This window comes from Notolabrus celidotus, chromosome 9 (genome assembly GCF_009762535.1).
Source record: "Notolabrus celidotus isolate fNotCel1 chromosome 9, fNotCel1.pri, whole genome shotgun sequence".
Lineage (NCBI taxonomy): Eukaryota > Metazoa > Chordata > Actinopteri > Labriformes > Labridae > Notolabrus > Notolabrus celidotus.
In genome coordinates, this window is record NC_048280.1 from 27,246,162 (window position 1) to 27,267,478 (window position 21,317).

The 21,317-nt window shown below is 43.8% G+C and overlaps 1 protein-coding gene across 5 annotated transcripts in view; it reads left to right on the forward strand.

Annotated features, from left to right (window-relative positions):
• Positions 1-21,317, forward strand: part of ncor2 (nuclear receptor corepressor 2) — a 118,982-nt gene that overhangs the window by 72,708 nt on the left and 24,957 nt on the right. For 2 of the 5 annotated variants that reach the window (XM_034691405.1, XM_034691406.1), the window contains 14 exons: positions 2,723-2,856; positions 5,066-5,226; positions 6,373-6,435; positions 12,595-12,737; positions 12,907-13,045; positions 14,919-15,339; positions 16,604-16,724; positions 17,198-17,471; positions 18,349-18,396; positions 18,705-18,869; positions 18,989-19,122; positions 19,263-19,362; positions 19,541-19,651; positions 20,386-20,489. In XM_034691405.1, coding sequence (XP_034547296.1) covers positions 2,723-2,856; positions 5,066-5,226; positions 6,373-6,435; positions 12,595-12,737; positions 12,907-13,045; positions 14,919-15,339; positions 16,604-16,724; positions 17,198-17,471; positions 18,349-18,396; positions 18,705-18,869; positions 18,989-19,122; positions 19,263-19,362; positions 19,541-19,651; positions 20,386-20,489 — 2,118 coding nt within the window. The remainder of the gene's footprint in view (positions 1-2,722; positions 2,857-5,065; positions 5,227-6,372; positions 6,436-12,594; positions 12,738-12,906; positions 13,046-14,918; positions 15,340-16,603; positions 16,725-17,197; positions 17,472-18,348; positions 18,397-18,704; positions 18,870-18,988; positions 19,123-19,262; positions 19,363-19,540; positions 19,652-20,385; positions 20,490-21,317) is intronic. The other 3 variants (XM_034691408.1, XM_034691409.1, XM_034691410.1) reach the window with 3 other exon arrangements.

A 21,317-nucleotide genomic window follows, 5' to 3' on the forward strand; every position in this document is an offset into this window, starting at 1 on the left:
TACAGGGTACTAAGCAAGGCATACAACACATAAATATTTGGATCTGGCATCAAAACAAAATGAAAAATGATTTTAACACTTAGATAACAACAAAGAAATGGAACATTGTGTTGCTTTTAACATCCTGTGTGAGCAAGGGCTTCACTATTAGCACCAGTGCTACAGTGATGATTTGGCAGAACAGTGATGAAGAGGAAGCCGCAGAAATTTCCTCCCCCAAAAATATGACATTCGAAGGCCTTAAAGTTGGGCTGATCAAGTGCCACACTTGTCCCAATTGTCTTTTGAAACCCGTCATTTCTGTTGCTAATGAGCTGGTTACTGTGATCAGGTGTTGGCTGTTTAACACCATGGCAGTAGGTGCTTAGGAAATTACACATTAATTTACTGGCGACCTTTCCCTTTGAGTACGAGGATGGTGTCCTCTCATCTCTCCTGAAAAACAAAATAATCTCAGCTCATTATCTAGCGCTCGAGTAGCAACTAACACCAACAGCCCGCAGTCACAGAGGGAGTCAGCCACAGAGGAGGAACAGAAAGTGCACTGCTGTATGTCAGAGCAGCTGCAAATGCTAATACAGATTATATTTGGGCGTTGAAGAGAAGGGTAGGGTAAATAAATGGAGAAATGCAGATCTTACTGAGTTCATCCTTACTGAGCATGCTGGGGGTGAAGAAGCAGCTCTGTTGTCTTCTTCACTTTCTTCAAGGCTGACCCCAAATCAGCTCGATGCATACTTAGAGAAGGTGAATACAGCCCAGGTGGATAGATTGTTATGCAGGTACTGTGTCTTTGCTTTGCACATCAAGGCTTTCTGAGTTATGGCTCTTATTTGTTCTCTGTCCGAGTTAATTTCAAAGGGAGGAGAGGTCATTAATATTATTGAGACAATGTAGAAAAGCTAGCCCCTGTGAGTGTTTCTAACTCCTTCACTTTCTTTCTTCCACACTCGCTTCTTTTCTTTTTCCACGCTTTTTTCATTTGTATGATTCCTTGCCAGCATCCTTGTGTAATTTCTCTTTTTAGGACAGATATGTAGTAAAGAGATCAACAAAGTTTCTTCAGTTGAGCAATAGCCTAAAGGCAAACAGATGAAAATACATCTAATAGTGAAACAAGCTCTTATCATTAAAATATGTCTGCTTTGTCAATAGGAAGCACTGATGTCATTTTTTTTGTATGGACTGCATTTCTGCTTATCTGAACTCTAACCCCAAGAGGCCAGACAGGCAGGAAATTGGTGAGGAAGTGGTTCATGGGTGCTTAAAGAGCATATTTTGGAACTTTCGCATCCTGTTTTGTTTTAAGAATACACAGAACGAACAGGAGTCCTTAGGTTACATCTATTCTATGCATTTAGAAAATGTGACAATGACAGGAACTGTGTTATGATGCATGTAAGGATGGGCTTAAAACCCAGTTTTTTTACGAATCAATGACATTTGAGTTTATTGATTCCACTATCAAGTCTTGCGGGTCCTGTAACGTAACTTTATCTCAAGTCGAGTCGCATCATTTAAAAGCAAGTGTGTAAAAACATATATCGATGGCCTAGTAATGATTTTGAATGAATGATTTATATTGCAAAATAATTTAATGGAATGCTAGGAACTCAACAACCATGGCCCAGCACATCAGCTTAGTGCATCAAATGAAACCAAAATTTAGTGCCAAAAAGCTCTGTCACCTCTTCCTCCACTCAAAGCAGCTGTCGCTAAACAGACAAACTTTATAGCAACTCCCACAAGTTAGAAATAGTTATCTAATGTTAAAATCCGTGTTGAAAGCGGCAGGATTAAAGCTAGCTAACGAAACGAGGCGCTTTAAGGATACATTATGATGCATTCAAGTTCAGGTCAGTGAAGTGACTATTACATGACAGTAAATCAAACGTTAAAATTGTATACTATTTATAGTTCTGTTATGTTGAAGGGCTCCTGTCAATGTTTCATTCTATTCAGAGACATATTCTTGCTTAGCAATAGAAGCTACACCACTTGGCTGTTATCTCGTCTTTCCACCAAATCATAGAAAAGAGTTGAAAGTGGACTCGATACTGGCTCGGATTATTAAGGAGACTTGATGGTGTCTATACCACTAAAAATGCTGATCCTCATCCCTATTTGTGCGTCTCTTTGTCTCATTAACACCATGGTCCATTCTTCTCACATCAAAAAGCCAACCAGACATCAGACTGAGGCGTTCCTCTGTGCTGAAATTGTATTTATGTCTAAATTGTGTTCTAGACATAAACTCAGCCTCAGAAACTGCATCCTCACTCAGCGTTTGTAAACAAGTAGAAAATGACCATTATCAGAAGAGAGTCTGTGGCTTTAAGTGTAGACAGGGATCTGAGGTATTTGCTGAAGTGAAACTATCACTTCCACCTGACATACACTGATAGGTAGCTCTGCCTCGCACATCTCACTCATGTCACATCAGTTAAGCGAGCATTTTGTCACATTATTTTGGCAGAAAAACAAACACCAACATTAACTGTGAGAGTCCTCAGAGTCAACAAGATGAAAATACTCTGCAGCATGCTCTAGGTGTTAATTGCCTCCATTTTTGCATTCATGTATGCCTGTACACACTGTGCTCAAGTGTACCTGTATAAGGTGTCCAGGTTACAGGAGAGGTCAGGGTGTTTGTTGGTGAGCCAGTGTATCAAGTTACCCGGGATTATCGTTGTAACATTGTGCCTTGTTTTTTCTGTCACAGCACGGCCAGCAGCAGCAACAGCAGCAACAAGTGCACCGGAGCAGCCAGGACGACAAGGAGAAGGAGGAGAAAGAGAAGGAGGGAGAGAGAGATGAAGAGAAAAATGAAGCAGAGGACAAGGAAGATGGAATGAAGTGAGTCTGCTTTTTTAATACTACAGAACCTAACATCTCTTTTTCAACAGCTGCAACCAACAAGATCAGATGCATTTAAGTCATCTTACTTGTTTCAGCTCAGAGTACAGAAAAATAAGTAGTCTATGAGAAATAAGATAACAATAAGATTAATAAGCTTGTAATAAACTGAAGGTTTTGTACTTTCACTTATTCACACAAAAAAAACGCACAAACTCTAAGTTTACAAATTGCTCTTTGCAAAAATGACGTTACTTTTTTCCAAGAAAAGTGCGCTGTGAAGGATGAAGCTGAGTGAAAATCCCCCCCCTGCATATCAGCCTGAATCGCACAGCTGCAACAATCTTTTCTCTTTCCTCAATTCTTTAACTCACTATTGGAGACTTGTTCCAGCTCCGGCTTCAGCAAAACGAGTAGGAGTGATTTTTGGCCGGGGGGAGCAGATCTGGAAATCCAATCAAACTCTAACCCTTGAGCTCTCACTCCCTCACCTCCAGGCAGACTTTCCACCTACAGCAAATTCAAGCATCCCTTTCTTTCCCCCCTATTAAAACAGCTGTTTTCCTGTTTGTGCTTCTCCCCTTCCCAGCAGCATGCCAAGATTCATTTTTGAAATTCTGTGCTTATTTAGTTAGTCTGGGGTTCTTTGGTGAGGGGGAAAAAGCAGTACGATTAGCCTAGCTGTCAAATGTGAGATTTCAGTGTGTGAAGAGGAATGAGTATTTGTGTGTAAGTGGGGGTTGGTTAGGTGGGTGTGCGGGTGGGTGCAGGGGCGGAGGTGTAGGTGTTTGTAGGCACAGTGCCAGTGAAGGATACAAAACAACAGATGGAGTATGAGTGCTTTCCGCTGCCTGAAAATTAAGATCTGTATTCATCAGTTTTGTGTCTGTGTTCATGCATATTACGATGTCTGCTGAGGCTGTGCGCTTCAGTAGTTCAAAGTTATAGCTGGTCATATTTATTAGAAGTTGTGTCGGAACAGAGGATGATGATGAAGCATTGCCTTCTGCCTCCTGCTCCGGGGCGAGGCCGGGGGACTCTGTGACTCCCAGCACACCCTGCTGCCTGCCTGTCCCTGGCACAGCTGGCTCGCCTATATTTAGGGTGCCACCGGCTCCCCTCAGCAAGATTAATGGAGCTGCGGGAAGATGAATGGAGGTGCAGTGGGTTCAAACTCTGTGGCTGTCTCCTGACATGCCACTGTGCTGACACTCAATAAATTATCTTCGGAAAAAAAGGACGGAAAGCAGTGTCCGTATACACGTCCACATTTGGCCCTCCAAGTTTATTTTTCACTCTGCAGCATCCAAAAGTGAACCGTCCTCATGCAGACAAACAGTTCTATTTCCCTGCTGGCTTCACTGATGCCAAAATACCTCAGAGGACAAACCGCAAAAGGGACAAGATTACAGGAAGTGTTCTGATACCAATCTTTTCTTTCTTAAAACTGACTCTACCTACATTAAAGCATCAGTTAACACCTCCCCGCTGACATTGACTTGCTCACTTTGACTGACACTGCACCTCACTAGCACCAAATGTTTATTTCTGCATTCAAAACACTCAAATTTAGCTCGACTTTCCCACTCTCAAACACTTATGGATTGATAGTGCCGTTATAAATCGTACTTCTTTGTTGACTGCAGCTTTGGAAAAGAAGGAATGATTCAATCTTTAGGAGGAGGTGGTTCAATTATTCCATCAGTTTAGTGCATTGACTGACTACTGCTATTACTCCCTAATAAAAGATCCTTCACTCTACTCTGGGCGTTATCAAAGGCATTTCCCTTTCTCATGTTGGTATCAGAACACATCTAATAAATTCAAGTTTCAAATGTTCCACACGGCCTTTCTCTGCATCTCAAATACGATTGAAACTGCATCATTTCACTAATAAGATCTTCTTGTAGTTTTTATTTACCTGTACTAGACACAATACGATATTACTTTTTGAAAATCAAGAATTTAAAGCATTTTATACATTCATGTTGGCAATTTTATTATATCTGAAATATGGTTGTCTTAGCCTATGATCTGTGAGCTAATGTCCTGAGCTGACACTCTCCATTTCGTTTGGTGATGCTCTACCTTTTGTCCTGTGCCATGCTGACCGCCACAGAAAGGGCTCTGACTCAGTGACCTGTTAAACGTGCACCTTCAAACACCCTGTGTGTCTCCTGTTGACTGTGTTGACATTTCTCAAACACAGGGATGACACCTCTGGAGAAGATGCAGAGGACAAAGAGCCCACTGTGGCTTTCAAGGGTCGACGCACAGCCAACAGCCAGGGGCGCCGCAAGGGCCGCATCACCCGCTCCATGACCAGCGAAGTAGAGGAGACCACCACACCGCCACTCAACAATGAGCTTGGTCAGTCCAACTACACCAAATTTCTTCTTCATCATCATCCATTACATAGCAAAGGATTCTGCATTTCATTCTTTAGAGAACTGTCATGAACTCTTGGACCGATCATAAGAAAAACATTGTATAAGAGTGGATTTTTCACTTTGTGCAAAGCATTGAACAAATAGTGTCAGACTAATTATTTGCATCTTTCAGGAATAAGTTCACAAGATTATTAAAAAGTAAGAATGTCAGCCCCATCACTCAGGATCAACTTGTCACCTTTGATCTAGTTGTGGCTTACACTCCCACACCACAAGGGTGCACTGTTGTTCCTTTTCTTTATTTTAATTTTCACTTTCAGTCTTGCACCCACTACGTTTTTGCTTCATAAATGGCACAACAAGGAAACAAAACAATAAGAAACTGAGAATGCATGAGATAAGTTGTGTAAATCTCTTCTGTGGGCAAAAGACAAAAGCATAATTTAAGGACAAAATACCTAGTGTGTCAGCAGTGTCCTCCCACTTAGCTCTTTGTTTCCTCACAGATGGTAACAGCCGTGCACACACTAACACTCTTGCTGCAGGCTATCACAGATTTTTGATGTTTCAGCATTTGTGTGTATATGCTGCAGGAGCGACTGCAGCACAGGTTTATTCACAGGGAATCCCCAGGTGACCCGGGCTATAGCAGCCCCCCCACACCCCCCTCCTTCTCTGCCACTGTTTGTTCCCCTGCTGCCAGCATTGCTAGCTGGCCCACGGTGCCCTTCACAGGTCCAAATAGAGGACACAGAAGCCCAGGCTCCCGCTTCGTTTTCTGCCAGGCAGGGCCAGGGTCGGCCTGGCTTCTGGCCTGCGCAGGGAGAGAAGCCAGTTGTTATGTCTATAATCATTAACTGACTTCTCTCCTTGGATTTCCTGCTTCCCGTCTAAAACAAACAGTCCCCAGCGACCCACGCTGCAGTGCCTCACTGGCAAGCAGCACAAACTACCCTACCCCCCACCTTCCTTATTCTCTTTTCTTCTTTAATTTCTCTCTCTCTCTCTCTCTCTCCTTTCTTTCCTCTTGTCAGTCACTCCCTAACTGACTTTGTGACAACTGCCCACTCCCCCTCCTCCTCCTCCCGCCTTCTCTAACTCGGTGGTTCTCTATTTTTCTTAACAGCCAATCTGGAGATGAATGAGAGCTCTCGCTGGACTGAAGAAGAGATGGAAACTGCCAAAAAAGGTAAACCTTTCTTCTCACTGTGGAGTGTAAACTAATCACAGTTAAAGCGCATTAAAACGGAGATACCAAAGGAAACGACACAAGTAGAGTCTCGAGCCCTGTTTTATTTTTCTAGAGCATAGACGTGTGATGCGGCTGTTACTTCCTGTTAGTGAGACAGGAACCGCCACGTGCTGCTACGTTGTGTCTATGCGTGCATGTGTCAGTCTGCCTGGACTGACTCGTTGCTCTTTGGAGCCATTTCCCCCTCTCTCTGGGTCAAGGCAGCCTTTCTTTTTATCAAGCAGGCTGTAAAGTCTGCCTCTTATCAGCCAGCCCTCGCAAATGCAGCAGTCATTAACTCAGCCTGTTTATTGTCTCTGACTGAAGATTACCCAGAAGCCTGTGGCTGATTCACAGAGGTCACTGACATTCTGCCCATTTTCCTAGCACCAGCACTCTGTCTGAGTATGTTTGACAGTGTGTGTTGCACGCAGTCCAGGAGTCTGTTACTGATGTATCTCCTCACTCTCAATGGTCTCTGGTGCATTCCTCTTCTTGCAAAGGGATTCCCTTCAGTCAGCCTGCTTCTTATCTGTTATTGGTATTGATTCCTGGATGCTGCCTGCAGTCATGTTGATTTTTATGAATAACTTTTCCCTTTGCCCATGGAGCAGTCAGCCGGAACTGCATCTTTTTATCAGTGGTTTTAAGAGTCCAGATTTTAGGTGACAGAGTGACATCTTGTAGTTTCAAGTAATCTCTGTACATGAGTCAGTGCAGTTTCACTGCACGGCGGCCATTTGCAAATGATGTGTCATGTTGTTTTGTGTGACTCTCAGTTCTGCTTCTGATGCTTTAACCTGTCCCCCTTTCTCTCATCAAAAGTTGATGAAGTCCCTTGTGCAGCAGCTTCTCAGCTTGAATGTGATATTGAAACCACATTTAGTCTGCAGGAGTGATCATGTCTGCCTCATGCTGTGTATGTGTGTGGTGCCTCCTACAATTTGGGGTTCAAGTGTGTGTCTGGATTTGTGTGTTAAGGGGCTATTTTGTGATAACTGGCGCTGCCCTGGCTCAAACACGGTCCTGTGTAGTAATCCTGGTTAATGTCTTCAGTTCCATTCTCCTGCAGCGGGATTAGTGGGGCTCTCCATCCCGGAGGATTAGCCTGGCAGCTCAGTGGGAGCAAGGCTTCTATGAAGAGCTTATGTAACCACAACCACACAGCCTATAGTACCTAGGGCCGAAAAAGAGGAGCTGCTCTCGCCGTTCTCCGTCACTTTTAACAACCTCCCCCTCACCTGCCAAAAGGGATTCCCCCTTCAGGAACTCACACGCTTAATTCATAACACCTCCAATTTCCTCGTAATATAAAATCAGCCCATCACCGTGCTCCCCCTTACAGGTGCTTGACATGTATATGTTTTAAGAGGCTTAGGTGTCCTGATGCTAATGTGTTTATCCCATGAGCTAAACAGATCTGAATAATGGCATTTTTAGAGCCTGGCAGGACATCAGCATTCCAGCATGGCAGCTGCCAAGCCAGCGCTGCCTTCGAGGATGGCACGGCCACACGGGGAGATAGATCACTCTTCTTTCTGGTGCTCATAAAGACTGCTACCTCAAACAAGGGACAGCCAAGCTTTGCAAAGCCTCCCTCTTAAACCCACCAGTTCTGCTTGTCTGCTTGTGTGTCTGTGTGTTGCAGAGGTTGTGTTTGTGTGTGCACTTGGTCCAGGCTGTGTGTATGTGTGTGTTTGCATGTGCACCATTCTTGGCTGGCGTTTATGTAAGTGCACTAATCTGGCAGGCTTTGCTTGGGTGCAGGCAGGCAGGCAGCTGGATAATGGCCCCTGCTCTGCTTGCTGTAGAAACCCATTTTCAAAGAGCAGCAGGTAGAGAATGCCACGTTATTTTTTTCCAGTCTTTCTTCTCCACTGTTGCTCTATCTCTGTCTCTCGGTTTGTCCGTCTCTCTGGAATTGGAGATGGCAGCGGCCCAGGTTGGCAAGAGCTGTGGAAGATTTGGCAAGTGCCTCTTTTCCCCCACTCACTTTGTCTCTCGCCTCTCTCGGTGTTGTTATAGACTGGAGAGAGGTCACATTCAAGATGAAAAGCAGGTCAGTCAGGAAAAATGTGAAAGCCTTTATGCTTTCTCATGGTATCAACATCAACTCCCTCTATCCCCCATCCTCCCCCAAGCCCCATCCACTCCTCTTTCTTTGCTTACTCTCCACTTCTGTATCCTTTCCCTTTCTCCATTGTCTCTTTGCTTTGCTCTGCTCTCTCTCTCTCTCTCTCTCTCTCTCTCTCTCTGTCTCTCTCTCCTCTCTCTCTCTCTCTCTCTCTCTCTCTCTCTCTCTCTCTCTCTCTCTCTCTCTGTCTCTCTCTCTCTCTCTCTCTCTCTCTCTCTCTCTCTCTCTCTGTTTACTCTGGGACTGCCTGAGTGTGTGCGTTTGCGTCTGTGTGCTAGAGTATTAACAAGAGACAGAGAGAGAGAGGGTTCGAGTGAGTGTGTACTCACTCATGCGTTTGTGTGTGTGTGTTCGTGCCGCGGTGCCTGCTGGCAGACTGAAGTAGGGGGAGGGACAGACCGACTGAGAGAGAGAGAGAGAGAGAGAGAGGGAGGGAGGGAAAAAAAGAGAGATAGAGGAGAGATCAGATGAGGGGAGAGAGAGGCAGAGCACATAGCACCGCCCCACAGTCCCACTTTCCTGTGGAAGTCTTCCCAGACGACCGCCATTGGGGAGAGACACGGCGGAGAAGAACAGAGCAGCGCTCACTGAAGCACGGGGAGGACAGAGTGAGAGGAAAAGGAGGGGAGAGGCAAAGAGCATGTGCTGTTTTGGAGCATGTCAACCTGACACCGGCTCAAGTATCAAGCCAGCTGGCAGAAAGAGCGCTGAGACTGAGCTGTTTTCATCTCCTCTGCTCCGGATCGGAAGGCCCAGCCCTGAAGAGCTTCCCGGCCTGCCCTCTGGAGATCAGACCGTCTGATATTGTTATCCATTACAGGGCCACGACACGGCGCACGCAGTGACAGGCATGTGACAGACAGGAACAACCACTTTCTGGCTGCACCAGGTGTTGATTGCACTTTCCAGGGGAGGAGCCAATGGGAATACAGTGTCCTGATTGGGTGTGAGGATACCACCTGCTTTAGTATTGCTTCTTCTGATTGGATGTTTGTTCCATGTGTTTTGCTCCAGCAGCTAAGGCCCAGAGTTAAGCGGAACTGCTTTTGGATTGTACTTTTTTAAGCTTCATATGATGGAATAAACTAGAGAAAGCGAGAGCCCATTACAAAGTGACTTTAAGTCAATGAATTGCTTGTCATTGCTTCGGGTTCAGTGGATGCATCTAAGGGTTGATCCTTTGTGTGTAAGTGTGTGTGACATTAGGCCACTGTTTGTGTCTCTGTTTGTCAGAGCAAGCGCGTGTTTGTGTGCACTCTGGCAGGTCAGAGGGAGTCTGACTTGTAGGGCAGTCTGCCTCCTCCTCCTCCTCCCACCCTCTTCTGAGGCGGCTGTAAAAGGTTAATAGGTGTCAGTCACGTGTCTCAGCCCTTTTGGAGCTCGTCGTGCTGACCCGTCTGCTTTTCTTTTCTTTCCTGGGGAAGCTTTCCTAGCAATCCATTTAGTGGCAGTGATGAATATTTCAGCTGAAAAAAGAAAAAAAAAAACCTCTACCATTCTAACACTTGACAGGTTGTAGGTGTGCAGTTTCTTTTAGATAGCAGCAGCCAAGACTGAAAATCACCTCTGCTTGTTATGGTTGCTCTTTTTTTTTCTTTTTCTTTTTTACTGGTAATGAAAATTCTCGGCGTGACTGTGAATATTATTCATCTTCTCACATCAGTGCAATGATACACTGCGTTTCTAGCACTTTTAGCAAAAGTGCTTTTTATATCACTTAATATGTGTGTGAGAGGAAGTGTTTGAGTAATTTCAGTGCAAAGATAACATAATAGATGAATCCGCAAGGATTGATCAGCTTTTTCGCCTGATCAAATTTTTTTCTGAGTCCTGATATGATACTTATCTTTGGTTAGATCATAGAGCTTCACACTTTTTTGTTTATTTTCTTTGGTTCACCAAAGTAAATCAAGGTACTAAAAACTTACAGATGAAATGTAAATGCTGCTCAGAATGGTGAAATAGTGCAGCTAAACTAAGATATTCAGTCACTAAAATAACTGTCTCAAATCCACTTTGTGCTGTATTATAATAAAAGAACAAGTATATCCAGTGTGCAGGGACAAATGTCAGAGCTCCAAATGTCAGTCGTAAATCTAACAGCAGTTACATCATGTTTGAAATCACCTCGTATGTTGTTAAAACTCTGCTGTACAGCTACAGTGAGGTGGTGTCTGAAATGTAGTGTCGATACAGCAGGACATACCGTGGATCCAAAAACCTGAAATTCTTTATCACTTCTCGTTTATTATATCTCCACACTGCTAACATTTTATGGATTTCTGATGCTAAGTTACTTGTGAGTTTGCAGCATGTTTTTCTCAGTTTATGCTAGCTGATGTTTCTGATCATGGGGATGGTTGGCTCAAATTTCGATTCCTGATAAGTTATGATGCCTAGACTGTTTTGATCGAAAGTTGAGTTCATATCAATTTTCAAAAGCCTCATTGATTTAAATAATAGCTAACATGAAACAAATATATCATTTACTTTAACAGGCAATGTCTGCTTCTCTGCGTAACCTGTGTTATGATGTTTGACAGTGCAGAGATAATAAAATGCAGATCCCTTTGTTCTAACTGCAAAGAAGAAGTCAACTTTTTTCTCTTGTTTCTTAAGTTATGAGACAGTTTCCCTTTAAATTACTATTTTTTTTAAAGTATCACTATGTGGCCTTGCTTCCGTATAGTGCACGTTGCTCTGTATAGAATCACAACTCCTTCATCAGGATAATTTTCCTCTTACTAGATCATTTCAAAACTCAGCTTAAGTTTGTGTTTCTTTTGTATTTTCACTTCCTCACCTTCATAAGCATAGTGACATGAATAATAGCCCTGAAATTAGCTAATAGAGCAGCGTTTATTGCAGCTATAACTCATTAATAATATTACTCATAAAATTTTAGGAATCATAACAGTCAGCCCCTCTGATTAACACGCGCGTTGAAATGACAGGGCTGTAAACAGCTGTCTTCTCCTCTCCCCTGGCACTGACTTGTGCTCGTTGTCCCCCTGCCTCCATTAAGCGATGAGATGCAGAGACCTCTGAACCCGTGTCCAAGGTTATCCCAGGAAGGTGTTGGCTCTCTGCCTGCTAATAACACCACCCTCCCTGACAACCCTTTGAGAGGCTGTCGCATTGCCAGGACCTGTCAGGCTGGCACAGGAAACAAGTGGGTGGTGTAAGCTAAGCCTCTTACAACATACACTGTTAATGAGCTGCCTTTAGCTAACAGCAGACTCTGGAAGGGGGGTGGGGGGGTGGGGGTTACGGGAGCAAATTCTGCACTATCTGTCTTACTCATTCACTACCACTCCCTCACTGTGACTGCTCTATACATCTTCTTTTACCACACATATTTTGAGCGGCTCTATGTACGTGTGTGTTTCCAACAGGTTGATCTATCACAGCTCGGGCCCAGCGGGTGCATGTAGACTCTTGTGTAAGGCACAATCATGTGGTTGACTGGGTAAAAGACCAGGGTTTCTTGGAAATGGGTCACATCAAAGTCAGTCAGAATGTGACACAGAGTGACCCCAGCATTAGTGATGTCATTGGTATGACTGACTGTTCAGCCAGTGCCCCACTCTCTTTTTCACTCATTCCCTTTGTCTCCCTACTTAGGAAGCATATGGCACTGAGCCATGCTGCTGCTGGGAGAGTAAAATTGTGTCTATGTAGCATTGTGACTCCCAGGCTGTTACACTTACGACAGCTGTATAGAAGCAGATGTTTATGGCTATTGATTTACTATGGAGAGACTACTGTTCGCCCAAAGACACTGTTTGGTGATGTTGTTCATAGTATATAACAAAATAACCATCAAATTTGCAATCCTTATGAAGAGTGCTCTTGCAGCTTACATCATTTGTTTATTTACATCTGCATGGAAAATATGCCGGGTAGTTTAAAAATCAGATCATCAATGTCATCCATCTTTGTTCCTGTCCTTATTCTGCCATCTGTCCATCTTGTTATTTCAGGCCTTCTCCAGTATGGTAGGAATTGGTCCGCCATCGCCAAGATGGTGGGATCCAAAACCGTGTCACAGTGCAAGAACTTCTACTTCAACTACAAGAAGAGGCAGAAACTGGATGAGATTCTGCAGCAGCATAAAATGAAATCGGTGAGCATCGGGAAACTTTGTTAGTCATATTTGCTTCATGTTATTCTGGCAAAGTAAAGCAAGCCTTCTTTTTATGCATGATCAAGCATTAAGATTAAGATTTCTGCTGCATCTGAAGCCCTTTTGTTCTCTGGGCTGTTGTATTTAGTGTGCTTTTGTTTTGACCCAGGAGAAGGAGCGAAAGGCCCGTCGCAGGGGCAAATCCTCACAGAATGAGGAGACCAGTGCAACTTATACAGCAGAGGAGGAGGAAATGGAGGGTTCAGGAGCAAGCGGCAATGAAGAGGAGGCCCCTGAAGATGGAGAAGGTACGAGACTTCAATAATAAATGGAGGACGAAGCAATGTTCAAATCGGAGGTTTTACTTAATTCGCATGTATCTTTAAAGGGGGTTACCATGTATGGGCATAATGAATCATTTCCTGCAAAAAATAAGTTGCTTTTTATTTTAGAATAAAAATATTTGCATCAGAAAAGGGTTTATAAAATAGAGTTGAGCTGATGATGATTTAAATCATGCTTGTCATGAGAGATTTTATATAGCCAAACAATGGATTTACAAGGCTCGCCAATGTGAACACTCCCTGCACACTTATAACATACCTCGATTTTAACTGGGATTAATTGCTGTCTGGTCCAACAGATCTGAAAATGTTGTACCTTTACAAGTTTTCTAAAAGGTTTTAACAACCTTAAAGGTTTGTGACTGAAGTCTTAGATATTACTGGTGTTGGGCTGGACTGCATTATATTTAATGTATGTGATATTATTAATATTAGGGATGGGACATTTACCATAATCCTTGTAATCGATTACTCGAAGTTTCCTAATGAATGATTACTCGAGTACTCACAATATTATATTTTAACCCATAAACAAAAATAGATAAATAAAAGTCCGTCGGACACGGACCTACCAGACCAGAGTTGTAGTAAGTTCTGCTGCCTTTCCTTCAGACATCTCTTCCACTCTCGTAGTTGTTGTTCTCCATGATGGTAGCTTGTACTCCGGCTCGACTAACGCGATTAGCTCTTTGAAGGCCTTCTCCTTCCACAAAACTTAATGGGAGCATATCTCCAGTTACCATTTTGGTTATTATCAGGCTAATCTTCTCAGCTTGGTTTCATCACAACGATGTGTGCTAACAGGGCGAGCAAAAGACGTGATGCGAGACTGCCTGTTATCTGTCTCCACTGTTTTTCTCCTTGTGCTTTAAGTGTATGTGGTGAAGCATCAAACTAGTATTTCTATGGTATGTAAGTTTAACGCCACATATCTTGCACTGCACATTAACTTCACCTTCAAGTACTTCCAGACATCACTTTTTTTAACTGACATGCCGCAGGTGTCGCAGACGGTTCTGTGTTTGTTGTGCTTTCGCTTTCGGTTGAATAATGTGTCCCTAAAGAGTTGCCGTAGCCGCCGTAAAAACAGTTGTTTTGCTGAAATCTGGCTCGGTGTGTTCTAAGGCTGAAGCCAAGTCAAGCGTTTATATCCCGTTAATTATTTTCCTACCTAGTATATTCAGTTAGGCGAAAACAAAAGCACATGGTGACACATGTAACGCTGTATGATTTCAAGTTATCTTGCCAGGTGTGCGAGTAACAAAATGCTACTCGAATAATGGGATCAACGGCGAGTACTCGAGTAATTTTACCCATCCCTATTAATTATTGGTAGTAGGAGCTGGAACATAAACACTTCACAACATAATGCAGCGGAGGTAATACACGTGCATGCTACAACCTCAGTATGAAATGTAGAGCTAGATGACAATCTAAAAGCGTTGTGCAAACCTGAAAGTTTCTGTCTGTTTCAATGTGGAATTAATGACGGAGCAGTTGTGCTGATTTCAGTGGCAGCTCTCTGTAAACCTGAAGAATCATGTTCTGCAGTGACAGAAAAAGAAAAGTACCCTGTTAGAAGTATACAGTGCAGAGCGTAGTCCCACAATGGAGCGCCGAAGCCCCGGGGGATTTCGTCCATCATCCCAATTGGTTTTGTGTTCCTCCTTATTGTACAGTGAAACCTGATTAGGCAGAAGACTGGCACTGTGAAGAATCTGGTTTAGCAGAAAGAGATGGGGCAAAGACGGAAGACAAAAGGACAGCAACATGTAACATGATTTACAACATAAGCCTAGACTTGTCCTCTGATCTGTGTCTTCTTTTGTCCTGCCAGGTGGAGCCAACAACAGCTCTGACACAGAGAGCCTGCCCTCGCCACACTCATCAGAGGACAGCAAGGCTAAGGAGGAAGGCTCAGGCCGGTCAAAGGCCAGCTCCAGCAGCGGGGACAAGGAGGCAGGAGGGTCTGACATGGGCCAGGCAGGGGATGAGAAACCTCCTCTCAAAGAAGATGCAGACTCGACCATTAAGCAAGAGATAAAGATTGAGACAGGGGAACCCAGCAAGGAGCAGCCAACAGCGCCCAGCGATGCCACAGATAAAAAACCTCCTGTGGAGACAGAGGACGTCAAAAGCTCCGCCAAGAGCTCCAAGAAGGACCATGGAGCCAAAAAAGACTCCCATGGGGACAGTGACTCTAGTGCCACTTGCAGCGCTGATGAAGTGGAGGAGACAGACAACACAGAGAAGAGCAGGTTAGAACTCTAAGCTTCAAGTCAAGTAGAAATGTTATAACATTCCCCTCAAAAAGACAACCCGTGTTTTTATCAATGACATCACTCAGCCTGCCTCAGATTATAAAAGCCAGGGGTCCTCTGCTATCTGAGCAGCGGTTTACTAGGTGTCCTACTTCTCTGGTCTACCACAGCAGACATCAGAAAAAAAAGCAGCTAACGTTTTGAAGTGTTATTAGTTGCCTAGCTACCCTTTGCAGCAGTGAAGCCATATTTGGCAACCCACTTAAGTCTCCACCAGAGATTGCTCTTTGCTATCAACCACAGATTTTATTGACACCCTCTTTACATTGCAATGTGGAAACATAAATGTATATATGTGTGTGACTGTGTATGTATGTATATATATGTTTGTATGTATATGTATATATATACATATATATATATATATATATATATATATATATATATATATATATATATATATATATGTATAGCACAAATCTATACTTTGTGTGTGAGTTGTTTCTGAATGAGGCCAGAGAAATGGGTGTCAAAGTGCGTGGGAGGAGTGATTAGTCCTGTTTGCTGGGTATTTGTTCAATTTTTTTTCCATGACAGCGGACTGCATGTACTGGCAGAGCCAAGGGAAACGCTGCCCTCTCTGCCAAAGCAAACAAAGGGAGTGAGTGAGTGTGTATATGTGCGTACACACTTTTGTGTTGTTGTGCATCAAAGTGTGTATGTGGCTGACTGTGATTCAGAGAATGATGTGTGCTTTCGACAGATGTGCGAGACATGGATATGGATTTTTCCTTGCAGTTTGTTTCCACAGTGTCCGTCTGTGTCAACACACATAATGCATACAGTTAACCCCCCCCAAAACACAGACACACACACACACACACACACACACACACACACACACACACACACACACACACACAGACACACACACACACAGACACACACACACACACACACACACACACACACACACACACACACACACACACACACACACACACATACATTTTTACTGTTCCCCATCATTTGAATACTTAAATACTTCATAAGTGAGTGAGGGTTTGAGATTGTGCCCATGTCTCCTGGGGGAATGTGTTGGCAGGCACATGAGATTGAAACACAATCAGACTCCCTGCCCTTGCCTTTTTTTTTTCTTTAAAACTTTAAAAATATGCTTCAGAAAAAAATTGCTTGTTTGGGTTCAAGCTGGAAAAGCTGATAAGAGAAGAAATTAACTTATTTCTGCGTCTTTGTGTAGAATGACTTCTCCAAGGCCGAGCCTGCTGAACTACGCTCACGATGGGGTCATCTCCTCGCCGCTGCAGAAACCCATGGACCTGAAACAGCTCAAACAGAGGGCTGCTGCTATTCCACCTATTGTGAGTAAATTTGTAAACTACCTGCCATGTAGTGTCTTCTTTTCCCCAGTACATTCAAAACCTCTAAGAAAAGAGCATATTAGCTACATAAGCCTTGCAGAGTGTCTTTTACAGAAGACTGATTTGCCCAGCTGACACAAACAAATGCTCTCCCCTCTCTTGCAGTTGTATCAATGCTATCCCTGCTTCTGTGCTTACAGAGATAACAATATAGCAGGTGAAATTGTTATGTCATATTTGTATTAGATAAGCCGTCCAGATGGAGGCTGATGGGTTAGAGTGCTTTGTGGAAAAGAAATAAGATCCCAGGCATTAGGGAACTTTGGCTCACCAAGAAATAAGAGATGTTTATTAGCTATCATGTTTATCAGATACTGTATGAGGCTTAACCATATGTCCAACACCAGGCAGGAGTGGGCTTGTGTTATGTGTGTAGTCTGATTGTAACTGTCTTCCTCTCATCCTGTGCGTAGATGCCAGAAGCCACCGTACAGGGTGCACAGCGAGGCGGGGGTGTCAAGTCAGTGCTGCCCCCGCATGCCCTGGCACTGTACCAGCAGCAGATCACCATGGCTCATGGGGAGTCCTCTCAGGAGGTCAAACAACAGCAGCAGCAGCAGCAGCAGCTCTCCGGCCAGCCAGGCAAACTGCAGCCTTACAGCTCACAGGCAGACAGAGAGAGGGAGGCTCTTCACAGCAGCAGCCCTCGCATGCGCCCCCGCAGCCCCTCCGCTGGCGACAGAGATGGTACGCCCTCCTTCACTCTGACAACACCTTTTGTTCTATACGTTCAAGCACTTAATCAATCCTCCAAAAGCAGTCAGACAGTGCCAAGAGGAGGACATTATATTACTAAAGCTACAAAATATAAAAATATAAGACCTACCCTCACACTATCCAAACATGTTTTATCTCATATGAATTTTGACCTCTGTCTTTCACGTTACAGCGTTTTCTGGTTGATCCCTAGTATTTCACACCAGCGCTGTAAATGAGGAACGATGAAATGCAAAGAAAGTGATGAAGGTTAACCAAAGTGCTCTAAATATTGCAGTTTTACTGGAATTTGATCTAGTTTAACCAAGTTGGTCTTTGCTTCATGTACTAACCTTGAGCCTGCTTTCTTTAGGGCTCACAGTATTCTTGTGTTTCTGGGACGCTTGTGGAGAGGGAACTGATAAATGATCTGGTATAGCGATTGACCCAGAAGAGACTACAGTCTAGTTCAGTGCTCTTACTGGGAGCTGGTGGGATGTGAATCTGAGAGGAACACAGTGTAGGATTTTTAGTAACAGTCCAGACAGAGACAGGTCTTTTGTAACCAACCAGGCACAGCAGCTGTGAACTCTCAAGTACAGCAACCACTTTCGCAGCTGTTATCCGTTTTTAGAAAACAGAAAAACTTTAAAACTTGTTTCATAGACTGCCTGCTGCGGAAGCAGCTCTTGACGTATTTACAAACTACATGAAGACATTTCCTACAGGTGCTCTGCAGCTTTTGAAGAGTAAAGTCCTGTATGTGGTAGTAGTTAAGTATTGATTTAGTAGGTGCATTTTTTCAGTGTGAGAGAGAAAGCAAGTGTTTGAGGATGCGATGATCTGTGGTGTGTTTGTGTCCCCTCAGAGCTGGAAGGCAACGAGAGGTGGTTACTGACCCTCCTGCAGGGATTAAGTAGGTTCACCCCTTGCCACACCGTTCCCTTTTTAATCACACCTAAACCACATTGCAGGGTGATCAGGTCCTGATGGATCCCACTGTGTACATTACAATGAATACTAGCAGTGACTTGTTGTGAATGCTGGCATAATAATTGAGTGGTGACATCACCCTGTTTGGGAAGTGGCTTGAGGGGGTTCTATGTGCTTTTAAATGACAATTATGAGAATGTGAGCAGAGGCTGAAGGACAGCTGATTGATAGGTTCTGTCTGGTTAAGAGCTGAGCTTAAATCCTTTCTCTGTCTGTGTGGTGTTTTTGCAGAAAAGTCTCGGGATTTCTCTCCGCATGGTGAGGCTAAAAAGCAAGCACTGGGACCTGATGACCTGAGGACCTCCAGCTTGGGTCGGCAGGTACTTTCCCCCTACCCGATGTCCCCACGAGACATGGCCAAGATCAGTCACGACCAGCACTTGCTCCACTTCAACTGTGAGTCCTGTTCTCTCTCCAGTCTTTTTATACTGTTCCTTGCAATATACCTTTTATAAAACAATGGCGTACAAATTATGTAGTTACATCTCAACGGTGTTATTTTTCCTCTCTTCCAGCGTTCCAGCAAAGCCATCCCTCTCTGTCGGGTCTGCCACAGGACGGTAGTAGACTAGCAGCAGTGAGGCCTCTCACCATGCCAGAACCACCACCACTGATTTCATCCTCCAAGCCAGGAGGCTCCATCACACAGGTACAGATAAAAACCTCTTTTACAACATCACTGATGGCCAATAAATCATGTCAAATCTGATACATGATAACTTTTATTTACCTGAAGGCAATACAAGGTGTATTACAACCATGATAATAACAGGTTGTACTATGTTTCAGGGCACTCCAGTGCAGTTGCACAGCCCGGCTCATGGGTTAGACCACGGGAAGATTCCCCCCACACAGATGGGGTTGTCTTGGATGGACCAAAGGAAAGTGGGTGAGTAAAGTGGGTTGGAGGGACTAGTGGTCTTTAATTTTTATTATGATTGTTATTCTTTTGTTTTCAGTTGCTGTCCACTTCTCCTGCAGCTATCACATCTGATACTGATGTCTCATCATTAATGCCCTCTCTCTGTTTGTCCCTCTCTTCTTCTGAAAATGTCTACACGACACAGGTGGACCTTTCCCTGTGGTGAAGCAGGAGCAGTTGTCTCCTCGTAGCTCTTCATCCCAACCTGACAACCTGTCAATCCAGGGTTCTCCTCATGATAGTGCTGCTGGACGAGGTGGGTTACTAACCTAAACTTTACTTAACTGAATGGTATCGCTTCTTTGCCTCTCTGTTTTCCATGTCCTGAGTGTGGGGAGCAAATGATGCCAATGCATCTCGAGGAATATTCACACATTTGAAATTATTTACGTGTTTCCAAATCAGTTGATTTGCCATACATCATTTGGATAACAAATCCAAATCATGAGGTCTCCACATGTTTTGTTCGACACTGTCATGCTGAAAAGATTTACCTCCTCTGCATAACAGCGGTCTGAAGCACAAGGACCGCACTGGAGTGACTTTGGGACAAGTCTTTGAATGTACTTGAGTGGCCCGGTTCAGAGTTAAATCTCAGTTGAGAATCGGTGGGGAGTTGAGTTTGCTGAAGCTCGTCTAATCTGACAGAGCTTGAGAGGATGTGAGGAATGGGAGAAACGGCCCAAATCAGTGTGTGCAAAGCTGCTTGGTGCAAACTCAAAAAGATTTAGAACTGTAATTACTACCAGTAGTGCCCACACTTCAGTTTTTCATTCTAAAATACATCTCTAAAACACTGTATAGCAATTTTTCAGCAGTAAATACCATGTTTTGACTGACAGAATCCTAGATAATCCTGTAAATACTGTAAAACATCATGCATTTGTGCTTACTGCTTCTTTGGCTGTCTTGGCAGAACTTTTCCAAACCTGACTTACCCATGCAGTATTGTTTTAACACTGCATGTCTCTCTTCTCTCTCTCTTTACAGCATCAATGCCAGCTGTTCAGGGGGGGAGTATTACGAAGGGCATCCCAGGGACCAGAATGCATCCAGATTCCTCCATCTCCTACCGAGGGGGCTCCATCACTCAGGTGAGCTCAGACCTCCATCTTTCCATCCAGTCTGTCTTTGGTCCATTTCAAAGCTGCTGTGCAACATCAAGTTTCCTCACTCAGCGGAGATTTGTTTGGGTTTATACTGTCAAATGACGAGATGATTATATCTCAGAGGTGAAGTCGACCAAACTTAACGTTGACACCACATGTTGCTTTAGGCCTGTTGTTTTTATGGAAATACTTGAGATGATACGTTTTTGCATTTTTTCGCTGGAGGGAGTCCTCGCTGTTTCCCTTTCAAATTTAGTGCTGGAGACTTAAAACCCAAGTGAATGCTCTCTTATGGTCTTAATCTGTATTGGTAGAATCGGTAGTTTGTGCTTTCTCTCTCTTGCATACGGCTCTCCATGATGTGAATGCGTCATGAACACTCCAGGGTTCCCACGTGTCCTGGAAAACCTGGAAAACCTGGAAATCAGTTGACCAGTTTTCCAGTACTGGAAAACACCTGGAAAATGGGAGAAAAAGTAAAATGTCCTGGAAAATCACATATAGTCCTGGAAAATTATTCCAACATGGCTGCGTTTGACCTGACGCTATTAATAAAACACATCCCCATTCATTGAAAGTTGAGTGCACGCTGTGCTGGAAAAGACAGTGACACTGCGCAACTTTTTTCACATCTTTTCTCCTTCACATCATAATCATGTATTCACAGAAAACAGGGGTATATTGTTTATGTTTTATGGTACATTTGGCTCAATTACCGTACTCTAGCTCAGTTGTTCTCAAAGTGGGGTCCTGGGACCCCTGGGGGTCTGCGAACCATAGCGTGGGGGTCCGTGAAATAATTTGAATAAATTT